At 35.6% G+C, this 17,826-nt stretch overlaps 1 protein-coding gene across 12 annotated transcripts in view; it reads left to right on the top strand.

Annotated features, from left to right (window-relative positions):
- LOC140156783 (uncharacterized) overlaps positions 1-16,120 on the top strand; it is a 267,392-nt gene extending 251,272 nt beyond the window's left edge. For 6 of the 12 annotated variants that reach the window (XM_072179760.1, XM_072179761.1, XM_072179750.1 and 3 more), the window contains 8 exons: positions 1,978-2,200; positions 2,868-2,960; positions 7,119-7,239; positions 8,049-8,199; positions 9,474-9,515; positions 12,998-13,030; positions 13,598-13,780; positions 15,309-16,120. In XM_072179760.1, coding sequence (XP_072035861.1) covers positions 1,978-2,200; positions 2,868-2,960; positions 7,119-7,239; positions 8,049-8,199; positions 9,474-9,515; positions 12,998-13,030; positions 13,598-13,780; positions 15,309-15,326 — 864 coding nt within the window. In that variant the 3' untranslated portion in view covers positions 15,327-16,120. The remainder of the gene's footprint in view (positions 1-1,977; positions 2,201-2,867; positions 2,961-7,118; positions 7,240-8,048; positions 8,200-9,473; positions 9,516-12,997; positions 13,031-13,597; positions 13,781-15,308) is intronic. The other 6 variants (XM_072179752.1, XM_072179753.1, XM_072179762.1 and 3 more) reach the window with 5 other exon arrangements.
- The last annotated feature ends 1,706 nt before the right edge of the window (positions 16,121-17,826 follow it).

The following is a 17,826-nucleotide window of genomic DNA, read 5'->3' on the forward strand; positions in this document are numbered from 1 at the left end:
GGTGCAAGTGATCAGTATGATATGAATATTCTGTAGAAATACAATCCAGGTGTTTATCCCTGTTCTTTGACATAATATGGTTCAATGCGTACCATGAGTGAACATCGTAGTGCAGGGTGATATATTAAAAAATTGTATTTATCTATTGCTATGGTTGGTAATCCTCTTATTGTCATCACTTCTATGCTGAATAGCCAAGCTGTTAGAAAAATGGGGAACTATTTTAGCCTACAGCTTCCGGCCAAATTTGACAGACTTTTTTAAAATGAATTATTTGACTTTAAGCCCAGCAAATCATCATGCCCATTAGTGTATACTACATCTGCAATAAATACTCCATCCTCATTTAGTATTGAGAGCATATCATGCTAGCAATCATAGCGTATCACTAGTGATCAAACGATGGTAGCATGTCCACAATGGCTAGCAGTGTCCAATCACTGCAAGCATCAGAGTGTCAACGTTGCCTTGAAGTCAACTGGCTTGTGACTTGACGCTTCAGGCATGCTAGGGACTTCTCAATTAGATATCGTCAGTCACTCTGCCGATCAGCGACGGAAGTGACATCACTACACTCCGAGTGATTGCTTAGTGTGATATGCCATTTAGCTTTAATCACATGAGCTGCCATAGCTGCCATACAACATCCAGCCTAGTTTAGTTGTCATGGATTGGTCATCAATTGATGCAGATACCAGTAGAATGATGCACATAATGGTGTGATGCAAATCAAAATGAACCAGTTGTCTGGCTTTTAAGAAATTGCAAGAGTCAAAATGTTGTGGACAAATTAAATTTGAAATAATTTCACAAACCTCTGCATTGTATAATCACTGTACTATTTATTATTAAGTACAAAAAAGTAGAGCAAATTAACATTAAAAAGGTTTTTGACCAGCAATTTGTTCATTTTGGTCAATCACATCATGTTGCATCATAGTCTCATGTAGTTTGCCAATTACACTACTAACTATTACCATATAGCATTTTTTACACCATACAGGATTTGCATTGCAATTTTGCCATATTGGTGACTGGTTTATTAAATGTTTAGATCATATATATATATTTTTAGAGATAATACATTAAAGAATGCCTGTTAGGTTTGTATGTGATTGGTATCACCATAATGGTTTCAGTGACTTTGCCTTGTTTTCTTACCCAAGACAAAAGTTTATGTGCATTTTAAATTTTCAACCCAGATGTTCTGTGTTATTTTACATTCTCTTTGGAATAAAAAAATTGCATTCAACTATTCATTAATGTAGTTGTTTGATCAGCAATGCTAAAGTAGTATAGCTTCACACTGTTGTTACTTGAAACATGGATGCTTACTTTGAAACATGTTGCTTTCATGCCTTAATTGAAAAAAGTTTATTAATGCATTTTCACTTAGAAACCAAATAATTGTGCAAGTTTTTGAAACAATCTTATCTTGTTTGATAATGGAAGCATTTTGCTTGAGTTAATTATATATTCTGAATTGATGAACCTCTTGCAGTTATCAGCTATAATTATTACATCCGAATAGATAGACCATTTAACATGTTCCCATCATGCATTTCTCAAGAGAGCTTATTTTTACCATTATAAAGTATGGCTTAGGTTTGTTACATTCACTTAATTTTATTTTGGATAAATTGCATGATGGGAAGATGTACAAATAGTATCACATATTTCATATAATAATTAGAATTGACCTTACGGTAAATCTCATAAGCCTATGCGAGTACACCTGTGAACTTGTCATTTGACTTCACGCAGACTTGCAATGCGCAGACGATGTCCAATAAACGATGTGCTCATCAGCACATATCGGTGTGACGTCAAATGACGAGTTCTCAGGTGTACTCGCAAAGGCTTATGGGATTTACCAAAAAGGTTAATTGCATTTGATTCAGCAAATGGGTTCAACAGTTTTAAAGTGAAAAATAGTATTACATTATCTAATGAAATCATTGTTTGCTCTCTGTACAGCCTTTTGCTAGAAGGAAGAAAGATTCGACAGACGATAAGAAAGAACTTGATGAGGAACCAGAAGAGGAACCACCTAAGAAAGGAGACAAGAAGAAGAAAGACAAAAAGGACAAGAAAAAGAAGAAGAAATTGAGGAAAGATGAGATTGAGCATCCCGATGAACCTCCACCGGATCCACCTGTAGATGTGCCTCCTGCTAAACAACCATTAACTAGACAATTAAGTAAGTCTAATCATGATAAACAACCATTAACTATAGTCTATATATCTACCTCGAGTCACCGGCACTAGCTCTGAAGTTCAGCATGTGCTGCATTGGCTTAGCATTGTTTCTTGCATGTACATATGCGCCACTTTGATCGTGCAAGTAAACGTATGTACACGCACCAAGTAACGCTAAGCTAACGCAGAACATGCTGAACTTCAAAGCTTGTGCCAGTGACTCGAGGTAGCCTATAGACAATTGAGGAAGTCTTAGGCAATCATTTGTGTTATTACTAGTCATAATGTATAATGATGACAACGGTGAGGATAATGATGACATAGATGGTGGTGATGATGACGATGACGACGATAATGCTGGCAGTAATAGTGATGATGATGATGGCAATGATGGTGAATATGTTGGTAGTAATGATGATGATGATAATGATGACTGTGATGATGGAGACAACAACAGTGATTGTTGGTTGTGATAGGGATGATAATGATAGTATAGTAATGATAATAAGTGAGATGAAATGAGAGTAACAATGATGATGATGGTGACAATGTTGATATAGTCAATACGATGACAATAAAATCATGATGATGACAATGAATATAATGATGATGATAATTAAGAAGAGAAAACCTATTTGTAAAAAAACTACTTAATATGAAACATGTAGGTGACCCTCCACATGATGAATCTAAAAGTGAACCTATAATCCAAGAGGAGCCTGAGCCTGAGCCTCCTAAACGGCCACTAACTAGGCAATTAAGTAAGTCCTGGTAACAACATTTACTTGTTCATAGAAGCGATATTTTAATATAATAATGGTGATGGTATTGATGGTGGTGACGGCATTATAACAATGAAATACTGCTACTAATAAAACTACTAATGGAAATAACAATAAGAAGAATCGGCATTGGGGGAAAATGTATTGTTCAAATATGCTAATTAATTTATGCAAAGTTGATCATATTTATGCAACATTTGGATGACAATGCTGTCTCTAATTTACAAAAAATTTAAATGATAAAATTATATTACCTGTGCGCATACATGCTTACATGTGGAAATCAAAGGCCTTTATGCAACCTTTACACATACATGAACATTGTGAACAGGCAACTTTTAACACCTAAATTGCAATATAAGCATATGAAAGAAATTTGTGGCATGATCAAGGGAATGAGTCGCATGTTTAGTTGGCAATTTTCAATTAAAAGTTTTTTGCATTATTTTCTGGACATTAGGTTACCAAGTTATCAGCACTTTATCAAAGGCTGAAACAATATAAAACAAAAGAACCTGAACACTGTTTTGCCAATATCTCAAAAACAACATTAGTGACATCTGACTCATTCCACTTGATCATGTCACATATTATGTTAGGGTAAAAAGCTGCTTTCCGCCTAACAATAAAAATCATTTGAAAAACAAATTTTGCTCTAACAAACATTGTAATAATTAGAATAAAGCAAGTTAATCAATGGCAGATCTTTGTTAACAATAATGCCAACATTTCTGGCATTCAGCAGGTGTGAAAGAAGAGCCATGTGTGGTAGCGGAGGAAATTGAAGACAATATTCAGGAGCAAGATGACAGTCAGAAGCAAGATGTTAAATGTAAAAACTTCAGTTTTGTCAACATGTAGTGTCAGATCATGTATTGACAACAAGTACATAATGTCTTGGACATCTAGCTGAAGATTACATGGAGTAGAAATTACATTTTTATGCCACCGCGAGGCATACTGTTTTTGCAATGTCCGTCCATCCGTCCTTCCGTCCGGATGCGATATCTCGGGCATGGATGGGCGGATTGACTTCAGATTTTCAGGATAGGTGGGTCATGGTCAAAAACTCTGGCTACTTTTTTTGGGTGAGGTTCAAGGTCATGCAGGGGTCATCTGAGGTCAAATTAGCAAAAATAGTCATATGGCCATGAAACTTGGTAGGTACAGTCAAGATTTAGAGCCAAATTTTTGGAAGGTCATTTTGGGGTCATCTGGGGTCACCCAGGGTCATCTGAGGTCAAATTAGTAAAAACTGTCGTATGGGCATGAAACTTAGAGGGTACAGTCAATATTCAGAGCCAAATTTTTGGAAGGTCATTTCAGGGTCATCTGAGGTCATCCAGGGGTCATCTGAGGTCAAATTAGTAAAACTGTCGTATGGGCATGAAACTTGGTGGGTACAGTCAACATTTAGAACCAATTTTTGGAAGGTCATTTTGGGGTCACCAGGGGTCATCTGAGGTCAAATTAGTAAACACTATCGTATGGGCATGAAACTTGGTGGGGACAGTTAACATTTATAGCCAAATTTTTGGAGCGTCATTTTGGGCTCACCAGGGTCATCTGAGGTCAAATTAGTATAAACTACTATATGGGCATGAAACTTGGTGGGTACAGTCAACATTTAGAGCCAAATTTTGGGGGGTCATTTTGGGGTCATCAGGGGTCACCCAGGAGTCATTGAAAGGTTGTTTTGGGGTCATCCAGGTGTCATCTAAGGTCAAATTCAGTCTCCTCTTTTAGGCTTGAAGCTTTGTATCAACTTGTGAATTCCACATCACTCCCTTTAGTGGAGGCATCACGGTCGACGCTGTGCGTCGAAAACCGCGACATCCGAGAATCGCGGTCCATCTAGTTTCATTTAACAAATTATTATTTACATGAATCTGAATGTCATCTGCATTATTCATTTTGCTAAACAAAGCAAATCAGCATTATTTAGTATTGGAAAGGATACTTATTTTCAGTTTGAGTTTGGTAGTGAATTTAGTGCTTTTACAGGGTTGTGCCACAAGCATGCCAATACACTGCCCTTGTATGTGTGTGTATATGCTCTGTGGGATTAAGTTATATGTGCGCTTTTGGTACTGTGACCAGCAAAATACACATCTACTTCAATACCAAACTTGAGCTGAAACACAGTGTAGTGTTAAGTAAAAGGGATTTGGGAGTGGGCCAATCACTGTTTCCTTGTGGAACTCCATCAGTAGTATGTACATATATATTAATTACTAACTCATTAAGAACAATACATAATGTATAATGTTATTGTCAATCCAAAACAGTAGAATAACTAGTAAAATGAAACATTGTATCTGTGGTGTTTTGGCTTCCTGGCAACAGAGTGTATCCAATGGTGCATCATTAAATTGTCCATTTGGCTTTTTCAAGGCAGTCAGTGTATGCTTCATTGGGCACAATATTAAATTGCGTATGATGACTCAAAGAACTGGTACGTTTACATGCGCAATCAAAACCAGTGCATCTTTATACACATGAAGTGACTGCAACAAACTCCTGACATCACTGTATGGTAGAAGCCAAATGGACTATTTTGCACGGTCATAACAAGGTTCTACCTGCAAAGTGTGTGTTGCGTGTGCATACGCCTGTCAAACATGTACAAACTGTACGCTTTGCAAAAGCATTCTAGCTCGTTGCTAGAAAAGCGCGAGAAACAAAAATGCACTTTTTGTGCATGCGTTTGCTGGGAGAACCTTGTTTTGGTAGCAAGACAGCAGGATCCGGCCCATGCAAAGGGTGAATAGCAAGTCTGAACACCACCATGTTTATGTGTAGCTCATGGAGAGCAAATTAGTATACATGCTGTCTGTAGGAGCCAAAAACACTATACAGGGCATCTCTGAAAGAACTGTACCATCAGAAACTAATTGATATTTGAATCCATAGGACAGATTACAAATAAGGTATTTTCGTAAAATTCTGTATATGAAAGCCGTTTTACTGTGCCATTGCATAAATTATTTGACTTGATTATTAAAGTACCCGAAAAAAATTAACAAGCAAAGTTTCTGACGGTACAGTTCTTTCAGAGATACCTGACCTGTATTTGATTGTGCTAACTGTGTCATGCATTACAATCATCTGTAATACTTCAAATCAAATCAAATCACATAACCAAAAATCATCTTGACAAAACCAATATGTGATGTGATCAAGCAAAATCAGTCGGAACTCTGAAATATTGATTTTGAGATATAGCTAAACAAAGGAATTATTTCCTTTTGTTTTCTGTTGTTTTGGAAACTCTTTAATTACTCTTTGGAACTTGTTGTTCAATTTAAATAGGGTTTTCTGCAAAATGCAGCTTTGTAAATATTTCTACTCTCATATAAGAAACTGAAAGTTTATCATTTCTGAGGTCCGACTGATTTTGCTTGATCGCATCACATATGTCTTTACTGACCTGACAGTTTCATCCATCTTGGATGGTACCATCATTAGAGTGATGTTGTAGGATAATCACTCTGATCATGGTCACTGTTCAAGGTGACCGAAACTGTCAGGTCAGTAATAGCAAATTGGTTTTGTCAAGATGAACCTCATGTTAAAGGTGGGTGGTCCTTTTTTGTTCATATGGTGTTTTCTACTTGACATGGTGATCTATAAATTATGGAAACAGTCTGCAACTATATATTGAATTAAATTGCTCCGGCAGTTTAGATGTTAGGATCAAAAACATTATTCAAAATTTCCAGCAAAAGGAAACACATCTATTTAAGGCCTAAAAGTTTTTGGGGTTATTATGAGCTTTTTTAAGATGCCAACATCTATATTTTGATGGAGTCAATCGCGGGATGAGACTGTAATTCTTCTCATTAAGTCATTGGGTATTCCAGTTGAAATCCATACACCTTATGTGGAAGACATGACCTTGATATTCCACACAGGGATTGTGAATTGCAAATGGGGGTTACCTGAATGGGGGACTCCATTTGAAATCTACCCCTCCTGTGGTGGGAGATTAAGGTCATGTCTTCCATAAAAGGCATATAGATTTCAACTAGAATAACCCAAATAAAAGGATAAAGCAATTTTTACAACTTTTCAGCTACAGTATTTTCTTTACTAATCTATTTTTTTTTCCTCTCTCTTAAATTTGAACCCATCTAGCTGAAAACAAATTCAAAGATTCCGACAAGAAACATCTACTTGATGCAGACAGACTACAGGTGGAGAAGAAGGAGGTAGAAGCAAAGAAAAAGGAGTTATCGGATAGGAAGAAAGAAATACAGTAAGTCACAAGAGAAGAATGTCAAGAAATGCCTATAATAACAGGTGCATTTTATAAAACTGTATGTTATTCCTGTCTTACATCCGTTCTTGTGAGAACAATGCATCCTCCATGCACAGAATAAAGCATAGCTCATTGGTGGTGTACCTGATTATAAAACCTAGCCCATTCTACAGAACTGTTTGAGTTGTGTTATCGCTAATGGGTTTAAGCAGGGTGCTCCGGGGGCACAAGCCCCATGTAAATCCTGGAAAAAAGGTAAGATTAGCATTGTTGGGATACAAACTGGGGGGGGGGATAAGAATCTAGTTGGCAATTTCCTTGTAGTTTGCTGTATTCACCAGAAACTTTGAAAAGCATTGAGTATATATGTGATACTAATAGCTCGGCAACAGAAAGGCATACTTCCATTAGCTGGTATAGGTATAATCACTTGTGAGATGTAGGCGTTCACTTGTATGATACTTGTTCTGTAGAAGCACATAAGTGCATACACCATGCATGAAAGAAATCATGCTGGCCACAGGTAATCATACACACAGCAGCTATTGGAATTCCATCTTTGTGCCGCTGAGCCATTGATATGTGACAGTAGGAGTGTGATACTTTCTTGAGCTGATGATTGATGATAACAACTTCAATTCCTTCTGACATTTCAGATAAGGCAAAATTACTTTTATTTTATAGGTCCCCATAGCAAATTTGACATCTGTTGTTTAAACCCACCAACCACCTTCTTTTGAGTTTTCCTAAACTTGCCCAAAAAAGCAGGTATTGACAAAACTGAACTGTTATCATTTCTTTTCTAGAAACAAGAAGAAAACAATAGATGACCCAACAGAGAGGCAAAACCTTGATTTACAATTCAAGAATGTCCAATCAGAATGGAGTCAATGCAGTAAAAGACTAGCTGTTATAGAAGATGAGATAGAAAAAGCCACTAAGGCAGCTGTACCTCAGGTAAGATTTACACCTAGAAAGACTAAAATATAGTGATGCAAGATGATTAATACCAGCATGATATGAGACCGGGGATATTTTTATGCCTACATACTGAAATCAAAGGTCATTTCAGGTTACATTTGTTTGTTACTACTCGAACAGTTGGACATTAGCTGTTATATAAGCTTTCCAAATTTAAATTGCTCCATGGTGGAGGCATCCCAATTGACGCCTTACGGCAAAAACTGTGACGTTTCTAGTTTCTTACCACCTTGTATTTGATGCAATCCGCATACTCAAAACACTTCCAGGCATTTTATCAAAAGCAGGCACAATCAAATAAAATGAGGCATTTGTCAGTCAAATTCAAGAAGAATATTATAAATTGTGTTATATTTTATTGTTTCAGCAACAGAAAATAATAATATATCAAAATCCCTGTGTATAATTCTGATAAGATGTTCAGTACATGCTAGCTTTTTAAATATGCAAAAGTATTTGACTTAAAAATAATCAAGAACTTGCTCAAGAACTTGCTCATTTAGCTTGAATATGTCAAAAGATTAACTGTGCAAAATGGCCACACCCATGTAAGGGAATACTTTAATGTTGACAATTGTATCCAAGAATCATTCAGTTAATCATGATGCACATCATTACAAAGCAGGTGGGTTAAGTTTGTCATTTTCACTCACTGTTGGTGTCTAAAGACAACACAATCATCTGTGTCAACTTCACAATCATCCAATTGCAACTAACTGATCACCTTCAAATATTGACTGGCTAGGCTATCGACTATCACAACATTTTGTCCCAACATAAATGACCAAGCACCTTCATTCAAAGAATATGTATACTTTAATGTGCCATATTTATATCAACTGATGATAAATTATATCATATTGCAATTCATATAATTCATTCATAGAGCTTATAGGGCAAGGTGCATACTGGACTACTGACAAACACAAGCAAAATGCTACTGCTAGAATAAGTTGAGAGAATTTGATATGTCAGTCACTATTTCATGTTCACACATGGTTAAATTCTCCTTACTTTTAGATATCATTGCAAGACACATGAGTCATCGCTCATTTTGAATAATTCAAATGGTAGTTCTTTACAGTAATAATCTATGCTACAAGCTTCTAACAACAAGCTACAAAGCTCATCTTTAGAAAATCAGATATAGTATAAATGTAATGCTGCATCATGTACTTCATAGTACAATAGGATTAGTAAAACCTTAGATATGCTCATTAAAAGTCCGTCCATTGCCTTTCATTCTGAAGTATTACGTTATATATGGAAGGCCTACATCGTACTATGACACTGTAAGTTACCACCGTTATACATCTTCACCAGCCTCATCTATATATATATACATATATAAAAGCACCAGCCTATTTTATGTTGACAATATATTTATCTCTACACGGTTATGTAGATTTCTAGTTAGGTGCTAGTACTGCCTTCTTTTCCTTCTATATGCTTGTAGCTTTTAGATTAACAGCAGATTATTAGGGACGGCTTCAAAACCCATCCCAGATTGACCATCAGCACCCTGGCAGAACCAGCGGTTTAACCATGTTCTATTGTTCCTTCTATTGTTTGGAATAATAGAATATAGGACAGAATACTGGTTGTGCCAGGGTGGCAGCTGATAATCAAAAGATTGATTCTGAAGCTATCCCTTAGTACATTTTATGTAGGTAGACCATGACGATTAAAAACCTGCAATTACAAGCATGTTTTGTACTTTGAGGCTGCCTGGAGCAACTTTATTATCACTGCTGTCACCCCAATCCTAATCCTTTAATCCTAACCCAACACTAACATGTATCTTAAACCCTAGCCCTAACCCAAAACCCTAATCCTAGTCCAAATTTCTTGGGGCAGCAGCAGTGATAATAATTAACTTTGACTCTGAAGCTGTACAACACAGTCAAAAATGTACAAAAAAAATGCAGAGTTGTTTGAAAATGTTTTTTTTTACTGAATATGTTTCTTGGATAATAGTTACTAAAATCTACAAGCTCTCCTGCTATTTCTTCACTATCTTTTCTGCTTCTTATATCTTCATCTTGAGATGCAGTTCAAAGGTCATAAGGTATCAGAGTAATTTGAATTTACATTGATTTATTCAAGGGATTGGTGATATCCTCACAAATTTAAGAAAGAAAAAAGTACTCCCCAGTGTTTTCTTTGTTCAATCACAAGCCATACCGTTTTTTACAGCAAATGATACTTTTCAACTGTAAATTATAGCTTCAGCTTAAATCCCAGATTTTATAACGATGAAAGGTACATATTACATACAAGAAGGTGATTAAAATGTTTGCTAAGTCTGAATAGAGAGGACAGTAGAGCTGATCAGGACCCCTGAAGCAGGACTCACAGATTATAGAGATACAGAATTTCAAGTTTGCTTTAACAAGGTCAATGAAAAGAAAATTGCAGTGGCATCAAACATTTTACCACATGTAGGTATCTTTGAACTGCCATCTCAATGATTAAAGAAAGGAATAGGATATTTGTGTGTAAGACCTGGTGCAGGGATCCGTTCCACACTTATCCTTACAGAAAATATGTTACCATACACAAGCCCCATATAAAAAAACAACCCTCCATATTACTAATTTACATTATTTGTAGGTTTATATTCTTAGTAATGAATGTGTTGTGACATACTAACAGCTTTTCAACTCATTCCACAGAATTTAGAAGTGTCTGGTTGTTGTTTCCCATTACTCAGCCCTCCCTGAAACAGCCAACCCTATGGCCTATACTAATATATGGCCCGACTTGGCCATTTATGGTGCTATTGTGTGGGCCCTGACTGAGCTATACTATGACACCAGTCATGGCAGTCAACCCCAGCAGTAAATCCCAGGACCCTGGATTACTCCAGGCAAACCAACATGTAAATAGTAATTAATGAGGTTCAAATTGAAACATGTTTGCAGGTATTTATTATGTGACATTTGATGCAATTTTACATGTGAAAATTATCATATATTACCTAAATTTGGCAAAAAGGGACAATTGTTTTTGTTTGTTTTAATTGCTACCAAGCAGCTTGTGTCCAAAAGCTTCCAAAATTCCACCCTTACCACATCCTTTCCTTCTTTTCTTCCATTCCTTCCATTTTCTCTATGCTACACTTTCTGCATTTATTTGTTGCCATGTTATGTTAGAAATTGTCATGAATTTTGTTGCGTCTAAACCATACCATACCATACATTTTATATTTAGTAAATAAATTATTCTCTTAACACATAGACTAGAGTATGTGATGACACTGTAGTATTGTATGGTTTTATGTGCCTTCATTTGTTAATCACATGAAGGATTATGTTACGTTATGTTCCCATTTTGTGCTTTTTTATGTGTGCATTTTTACTTACACTGTAAAAATGTTGTTTAAAAGTTTTTAACAACACTGTTTAACGGGTGAATTGAAAAGCATTAGTCTAAAAGTATTTAAACAAGTTGTTTGAGATTCTTATCTGTTTATATGTTTTAGCAAATGTTGTTCCCTTTGCCCATTAAACATTGTTGTTTAAAATTTTGAACAATTTTTAACAGTGTAGCAATGCTTGTGTAAAAGTTTTGTTTTAGTGTTGCTTCAGCTTAAGTTTTATCATGCTATTATTTTTAGGATTTGATAATTACCTTGATTTTAGACCAGATATCATTTTTTGCTTGCAAAATTTGCATACTAATAATAGATTATCAAAGTTCCATTTTGTCTCACAATTTTATCTTTGCCTGTTTTTAGTATTTCACAGGTTGTTTAGAATATTAGATATTTCATGTCAAAGCATCATGGTTTCTTTACTTTATGTATCTCCATTCAATCATTTTATATGTTACAACTTACTATTGTCATGATATCTTCATATTTTCACATGAAATCATGTTTACTAATTTCTACATTTCTCCTCAAATTAGCACGTAGTCATTTTAAAAGATCACATTGATTCATTTTACCTTGTTTGTGTTTTGATAAATCTCTAAAATGTAGAGTGTTAAAAATTCAATGTAAGGCCATCTTAATTTAATAGTTAGTCTTAAAGATCATCAAAGTTTGTAAACCTAATGTGGAATTGCAGTTTTATAGGTTTTTTTTTTTACTTCAATTTTTTTTATCTGTGGGGCAAGCTTTTTTTTTATAAGAATAGACCAGATTTTCATCTGTCAAGGAGGTTTCACTATAGCCAAGATGAGGAATTTTATTGAGATTTACGATTTAGGCTATTTTGACATCTGACGATGTCAGACGTGGTATTTTTGTGTGGTGGATTTAGAAGAAAAAATAAAACAGCAGGAAAAAACTGAAATTTACTCAATCCAGCGGGAATAACACGCAAAAGGGGGCAATTTTACTAATGTGCTGAGGAGCTTTAATCTAACTATTTATTAAGGTGACCTAACTGGCAGGTATCATTGAGGAGACAGCCTTCCCCTGTCCATCAACTACTAGTTACACCCCATAGACTAAGCTCTTCAGATTGTAACATTATTATTACTGTGGATCAAATATTTTGGTTTAATAAAAAGTTATATACAATGTAACACTCATACTAATCTGTGCTGTTTTTTACAACATGCAAAATCAGAGCTCTAACTGCAAAGTAGATCGCTCACTCTGCTAATGTTATATGTAGTTTAATGCTTTGCAAACTCTCACTCTCACTTGAGATAAAGCATTAACCCTTTAGATGCTTAATTAGCTAGAACATTAACCCTTTAGATGCTGACCTAACCTGCATGTTGCTTATGCTTTATATGTTTTTGTGTTTACAATTCACAGTTGCCGCTGTTGAAATCGGTATCCCCCACTGAGGTACACAATTATGATTATTCATTTCATAAAATCAAAATTACTATAAACTTGCAATATTAATAACATAAACTTTAATTTATAGTAAAAGTCACGAGTTAGAGAAACATAGTTTGAGTCTGAGGATCAACTCCCCGCAGCCTGTGATTGGTTAGTAGCACATAAAGGAAGGTTGATTCATGTGGTGCCTTCATTGGAAAAAAGGAATCGCAGCAAATGGCGAACAATGCCAGTACTTTTACAAAGCCAAAGGCAACTTTTCTAGGCATTATTGACATCAAGAAAAAAAATTCATAATACTGAGACCTAACTTTTGAGACAGTTTATATTTTTGAATGTTTAACCATAGGACAGGTTTTTGATTGGCTACATTCAGAAATATCAATCATTGACAAATCATTAAACCATTTCTGAGTTTGATTAACTGTTGACATCAGACACAAACTAGTTTCTTTATTTCGGACAGACTCCTATTATAATCAAAGTACAATTTTATAGAATCATTGAACAACTCTCTGAACATATATTCAAATATGACATCCTATGTCTTATTTATTTTACCTCTTATAGACCCAACTCATGAAGAACTCACCGGCATCCTTGAGGAGAGGTGCTGGAGACAGTTCTGATAGCAGGAGAAGTTCAGGGAGCTCATCACGGGGTGAAGGAAGCATAGGCATGACATTGGCTAGTATGACATCACCGGAGAGGGAATGTGCAACAAGCGACATGTCACTACAGGAAAAAATCAAGGTAGTAATATTCACTGATATAGTGACAAAGGCTATAAGGGAGCAGTCATTATTTACACCAGGGGGGAATGGAGGATTTGAGGGGGAATGTGACATTTTTTGGTGAGCAAGAGGGGGAATGCGAAATTTTTTTGCCAGGAAAGAGGAGGACTGTTAAGTTTTAAATGGAGAAATTTCATAAAATAAGGGGGGAATGCAGAATTTTTGAACGGAAGCAAAGGGGAAACACAACATTTTTCATCAAAAAATTGAAATCCTCCATTCCCCTTGGCGTAAATAATGACAGGTCCATAAGATTGGGATGCTTAAGAAATTCCTACTAAAGGGGAGCAAATCATTTGAAACAAACAGATTTACAGTAATAATAGGCTATCATTTTCATTAGAAATCCATACAGTGCCTATGGAAGAGTGTATATCGCAAATGGCATCACCCATTCAAGTAACCCCATTTGAATTTGCACTCCCTCGGTGGGAAGTTACGGTCATGTCTTTTGTAGGGGTGTATAGATTTCAAGTGGAATAGCCCAGTGCATATTTATATGTTGGTTGAAGCTGTAGGAATTCTGCTAATGAATAGAACCCACTTTGGGAATTGTGTTCCAAATTTGGGAAATCTTTTTCTTTAGAAGTGTCACCGATATAGTTTCTGGAATAGCCAAAATGTAGACAAGAATGTGCAGTGCCGCTGACAAGGGGGTTAAGGGGGTGTGTTACCCCCGGGGTCCTAGGGGCCCATAAAAATACCTGAAAGGGTCCATAAAAGCAAAGAAATAGACCTCAGGGGGCCCGTAAAAAAGGGCCCATGCGATCATTTTACCCCGGGCCCATAATGGCTCTCGGCGGCACTGGGCTGTGACATAATCATACTTACAGCTTGCAATATTACAAGTTTGTGAAATCAACCTCCCAGGACAAGTTGCAATATTGCCAGTTGTGCGTAGGATGATGGTGACCACCCTGGATATGCAGGTAATTAAAAGAAAACACACCACAATTACTTCATAAATATTTCAAATAATTATTCCTCATTATAAACAGTTACAAAGTTATAAAATTCCTCATCAAAACTTATATTGCGAATAATTTAATGCCATTTTCATGCCATCAAGGCATCTTGGATTTGCAGGGAATAGAAATCCCCAGATATGGGCTGTATATGTATGCCCCATATCATGCTATGGAACACTTAGTTCCAGCATTGTAAAGTTTGTTCTGCTTATAATTGGCAGTCGCTTTTTATTACTGCATACGTCAATAAAGTCCCAACTTATGCTCACATAAATTCACATAAGCTCACACCAGTTATGCAACTAGCATAAGTGCTACACCCAACTGCAGGCACACCATTCTATATCAATGCACAATGTTATGAGTCTCATTTTTTTGTCATTTATAAGCTGTACAAACTTTATCGCAATGACCATAAATCCCAATTGAGCCATTTTTGTAACATATTTATTCAATGCTTTTGTTTGTTTTTAATTGCACTAATCAACTTGTTCTGTTTCCATTCTTTTAATATTACAGAGATTCCAAAAGAAATGATAGAGCTCTCTTCTACTGCCTACTTGTATTTATAAGAAGAAATTCAGTTTCTAATCAAAATACAACTCATCTTGAAGCCAGCCAATCAAGTTTCTCCTTGTTTAACAAGCCAGTTGAAGCCAGCCAATCAAGCTTCTCCTTATTTAACAAGCCATTTGAAGCCAGCCAATCAAGCTTCTCCTTGCTTAACAAGCCATTTGAAGCCAGCCAATCAAGCTTCTACTTGCTTAACAAGCCATTTGAAGCCAGCCAATCAAGCTTCTCCTTGTAAACCAGTCAGTTGCTGAACTTGTCCAGCCTGTTGTATAAGGATGAAACAAACACAAATTTGCTGATTGTGATACGCAAAAAAGCTATGAAGATGAAATGTTTGCCAAATTGAAGAAAGAAGATGATTGAACATGACTTATGTTGAATGAACTAATCATGCTGCAGATGAACTGTATTATTTGCCTTTCACTAAGAACTTGCCATTTTTATTGGGTAGCCATTGTGCACCTTTCTGACCTATGACCTGGGTCAAAGTTGAAGTGTGGTGTATGAAGAAAGTAGTACTGTTTTTTAATCATTAAAAATAACTAAATATGACGCTTCAAATCAGATCCTGCATGGGACTGCATCGGGAAGAACTTCTTTGAACCTCATGCTATCTTTGGATAGAAATGGCTTGAAATTTGTTCCCATATGAGTAGAGTGTGTTCTGTTTGTGCAATGTTAGCTTAAGGGCTGGGGTATGAGCGTTTGGACAGTATTTATTTTGGGACATTAGAGCACATCAGACATATCGAATTGCATTCTGAATACGAAGAATGTCATTCTGATATCAAATAATTTTGATTTTTGAAATTAAGCAATTTAATACAAATTTTATGGCAAATCATTAAAATTGATATTTTTGATATTTAACAGTACTTGAAGTAAACTTTATAAATCTGATGATTTATACTTAAAGTGTATGTAGGTGGGATGAAAAGCCGACGATCAATTGAAAATTTTCACCTTTCATTATTGAAGATATGGATTTTTTCCCAAAACACCAAAAAAATTAGGTCTTTTGGGAAAAAATCCATATCTTCAATATGAAAGGTCAAAATTTTCAATTGACCGTCGAACTTTTTCCTCCTACATACACTTTAAGAATATATCATTAGATTTATATAATTTACTTCGAGGACTGTTATATATCAAAATTTGAAAAATATCAAATTTTTATAATTTGTCATAAAATTTGTATTATATTGTGATTTAAAAAATTATTTGATATCAGAAAGACATGCTTCAGATTCAGAATGCAATTCGATAGGTCTGAGGTGCTCTCATGTCCCACAAAAATACTGTCGAAACGCATAATAAACGCTCATTTTGGATCCCTTAATCATGACCAATAATTAAAACTTTCGGTATGATCCCTTCTGATGATCAATGTATGAGTGACAAAATAGTGTATTCTATTCCCAAAATCATGATTTTAGTTGATGAGAGTAAAATTGAAGGTTATAGTGAAAGGAGAGTTCAACAGTCCATGTAATAATGCTGTTGTGTATGCTTCTGGATCATGCATCTTGTTTTCACAAATTTAAATATAAGTTAGATCAAAATTTTGATAACATTTCTTCCAGAATGTCAGCTATTATACTATATTATTCCCAAATAATTATTTGTATGCTGTGAATTCTCACATATTCATGAGAGCTGACCGGTCAATTGTTCGTGTCTAACAATCAGGCCAGCATTGCATGCCTTCACGTATAGGCCTACATGATAGAGCGTTGCATGTCTTTGCGTTTTATAAAAATACCCAGTATGTGCAAAGCAATTTCTTCTGTCGCACTTTTTGAAATGATCAGCCCTCATTATCGGGTGATGCTGAGACTTTGACTGTTTTTGGTTAGTCTGCAGTAGTCAATGATCAGGGACAAGTGATTTGCGCAGAACCTTTTTTCCGCGCAATTGGCCTTTTTTTAACTATGGGCAGAGATACATGATTTGCACTGAAAAAAAGTTCTGCGCAATCTCCGCGCAATTAGCTATTTAAATCACTTGTCCCTGTCAATGATCACTCAAGTCATTAAAAATCAAAGTTCACAATTTTATGCCAACTAGCATGAAGAGCAAAACTAATGCAAGTGTACAAAACCCATGTAATGTAAATTAAACCTGAAACTGATAAATGCATCAAAGCAATTGTATTCAATCAATACACTGATGGACCACACTTTGAAAGGTAGATGTAGTCAGATAGTTAAGCATTCACTTTCTCTGTACTTGAGAGAAACAGCATTCCTTTACCAGAGTAACAGGACAAAATTCTTGTTTCAAATATCTCCATAAGATGCACATATTCCATCCTGAAAAGTATTTTTTAAATTCTATCACTAACTTCAATGCAAATCATTCTGTAATGTAAGTTTGATGGTTTAATTTGAAATGTATACCAAAATTGTATATGTAATTCCATTTGATTATAAGCAACTCACAACCTGTAGGGTCCATATTATCT

This window comes from Amphiura filiformis, chromosome 7, assembly GCF_039555335.1.
Source record: "Amphiura filiformis chromosome 7, Afil_fr2py, whole genome shotgun sequence".
In the NCBI taxonomy this organism is placed as follows: domain Eukaryota; kingdom Metazoa; phylum Echinodermata; class Ophiuroidea; order Amphilepidida; family Amphiuridae; genus Amphiura; species Amphiura filiformis.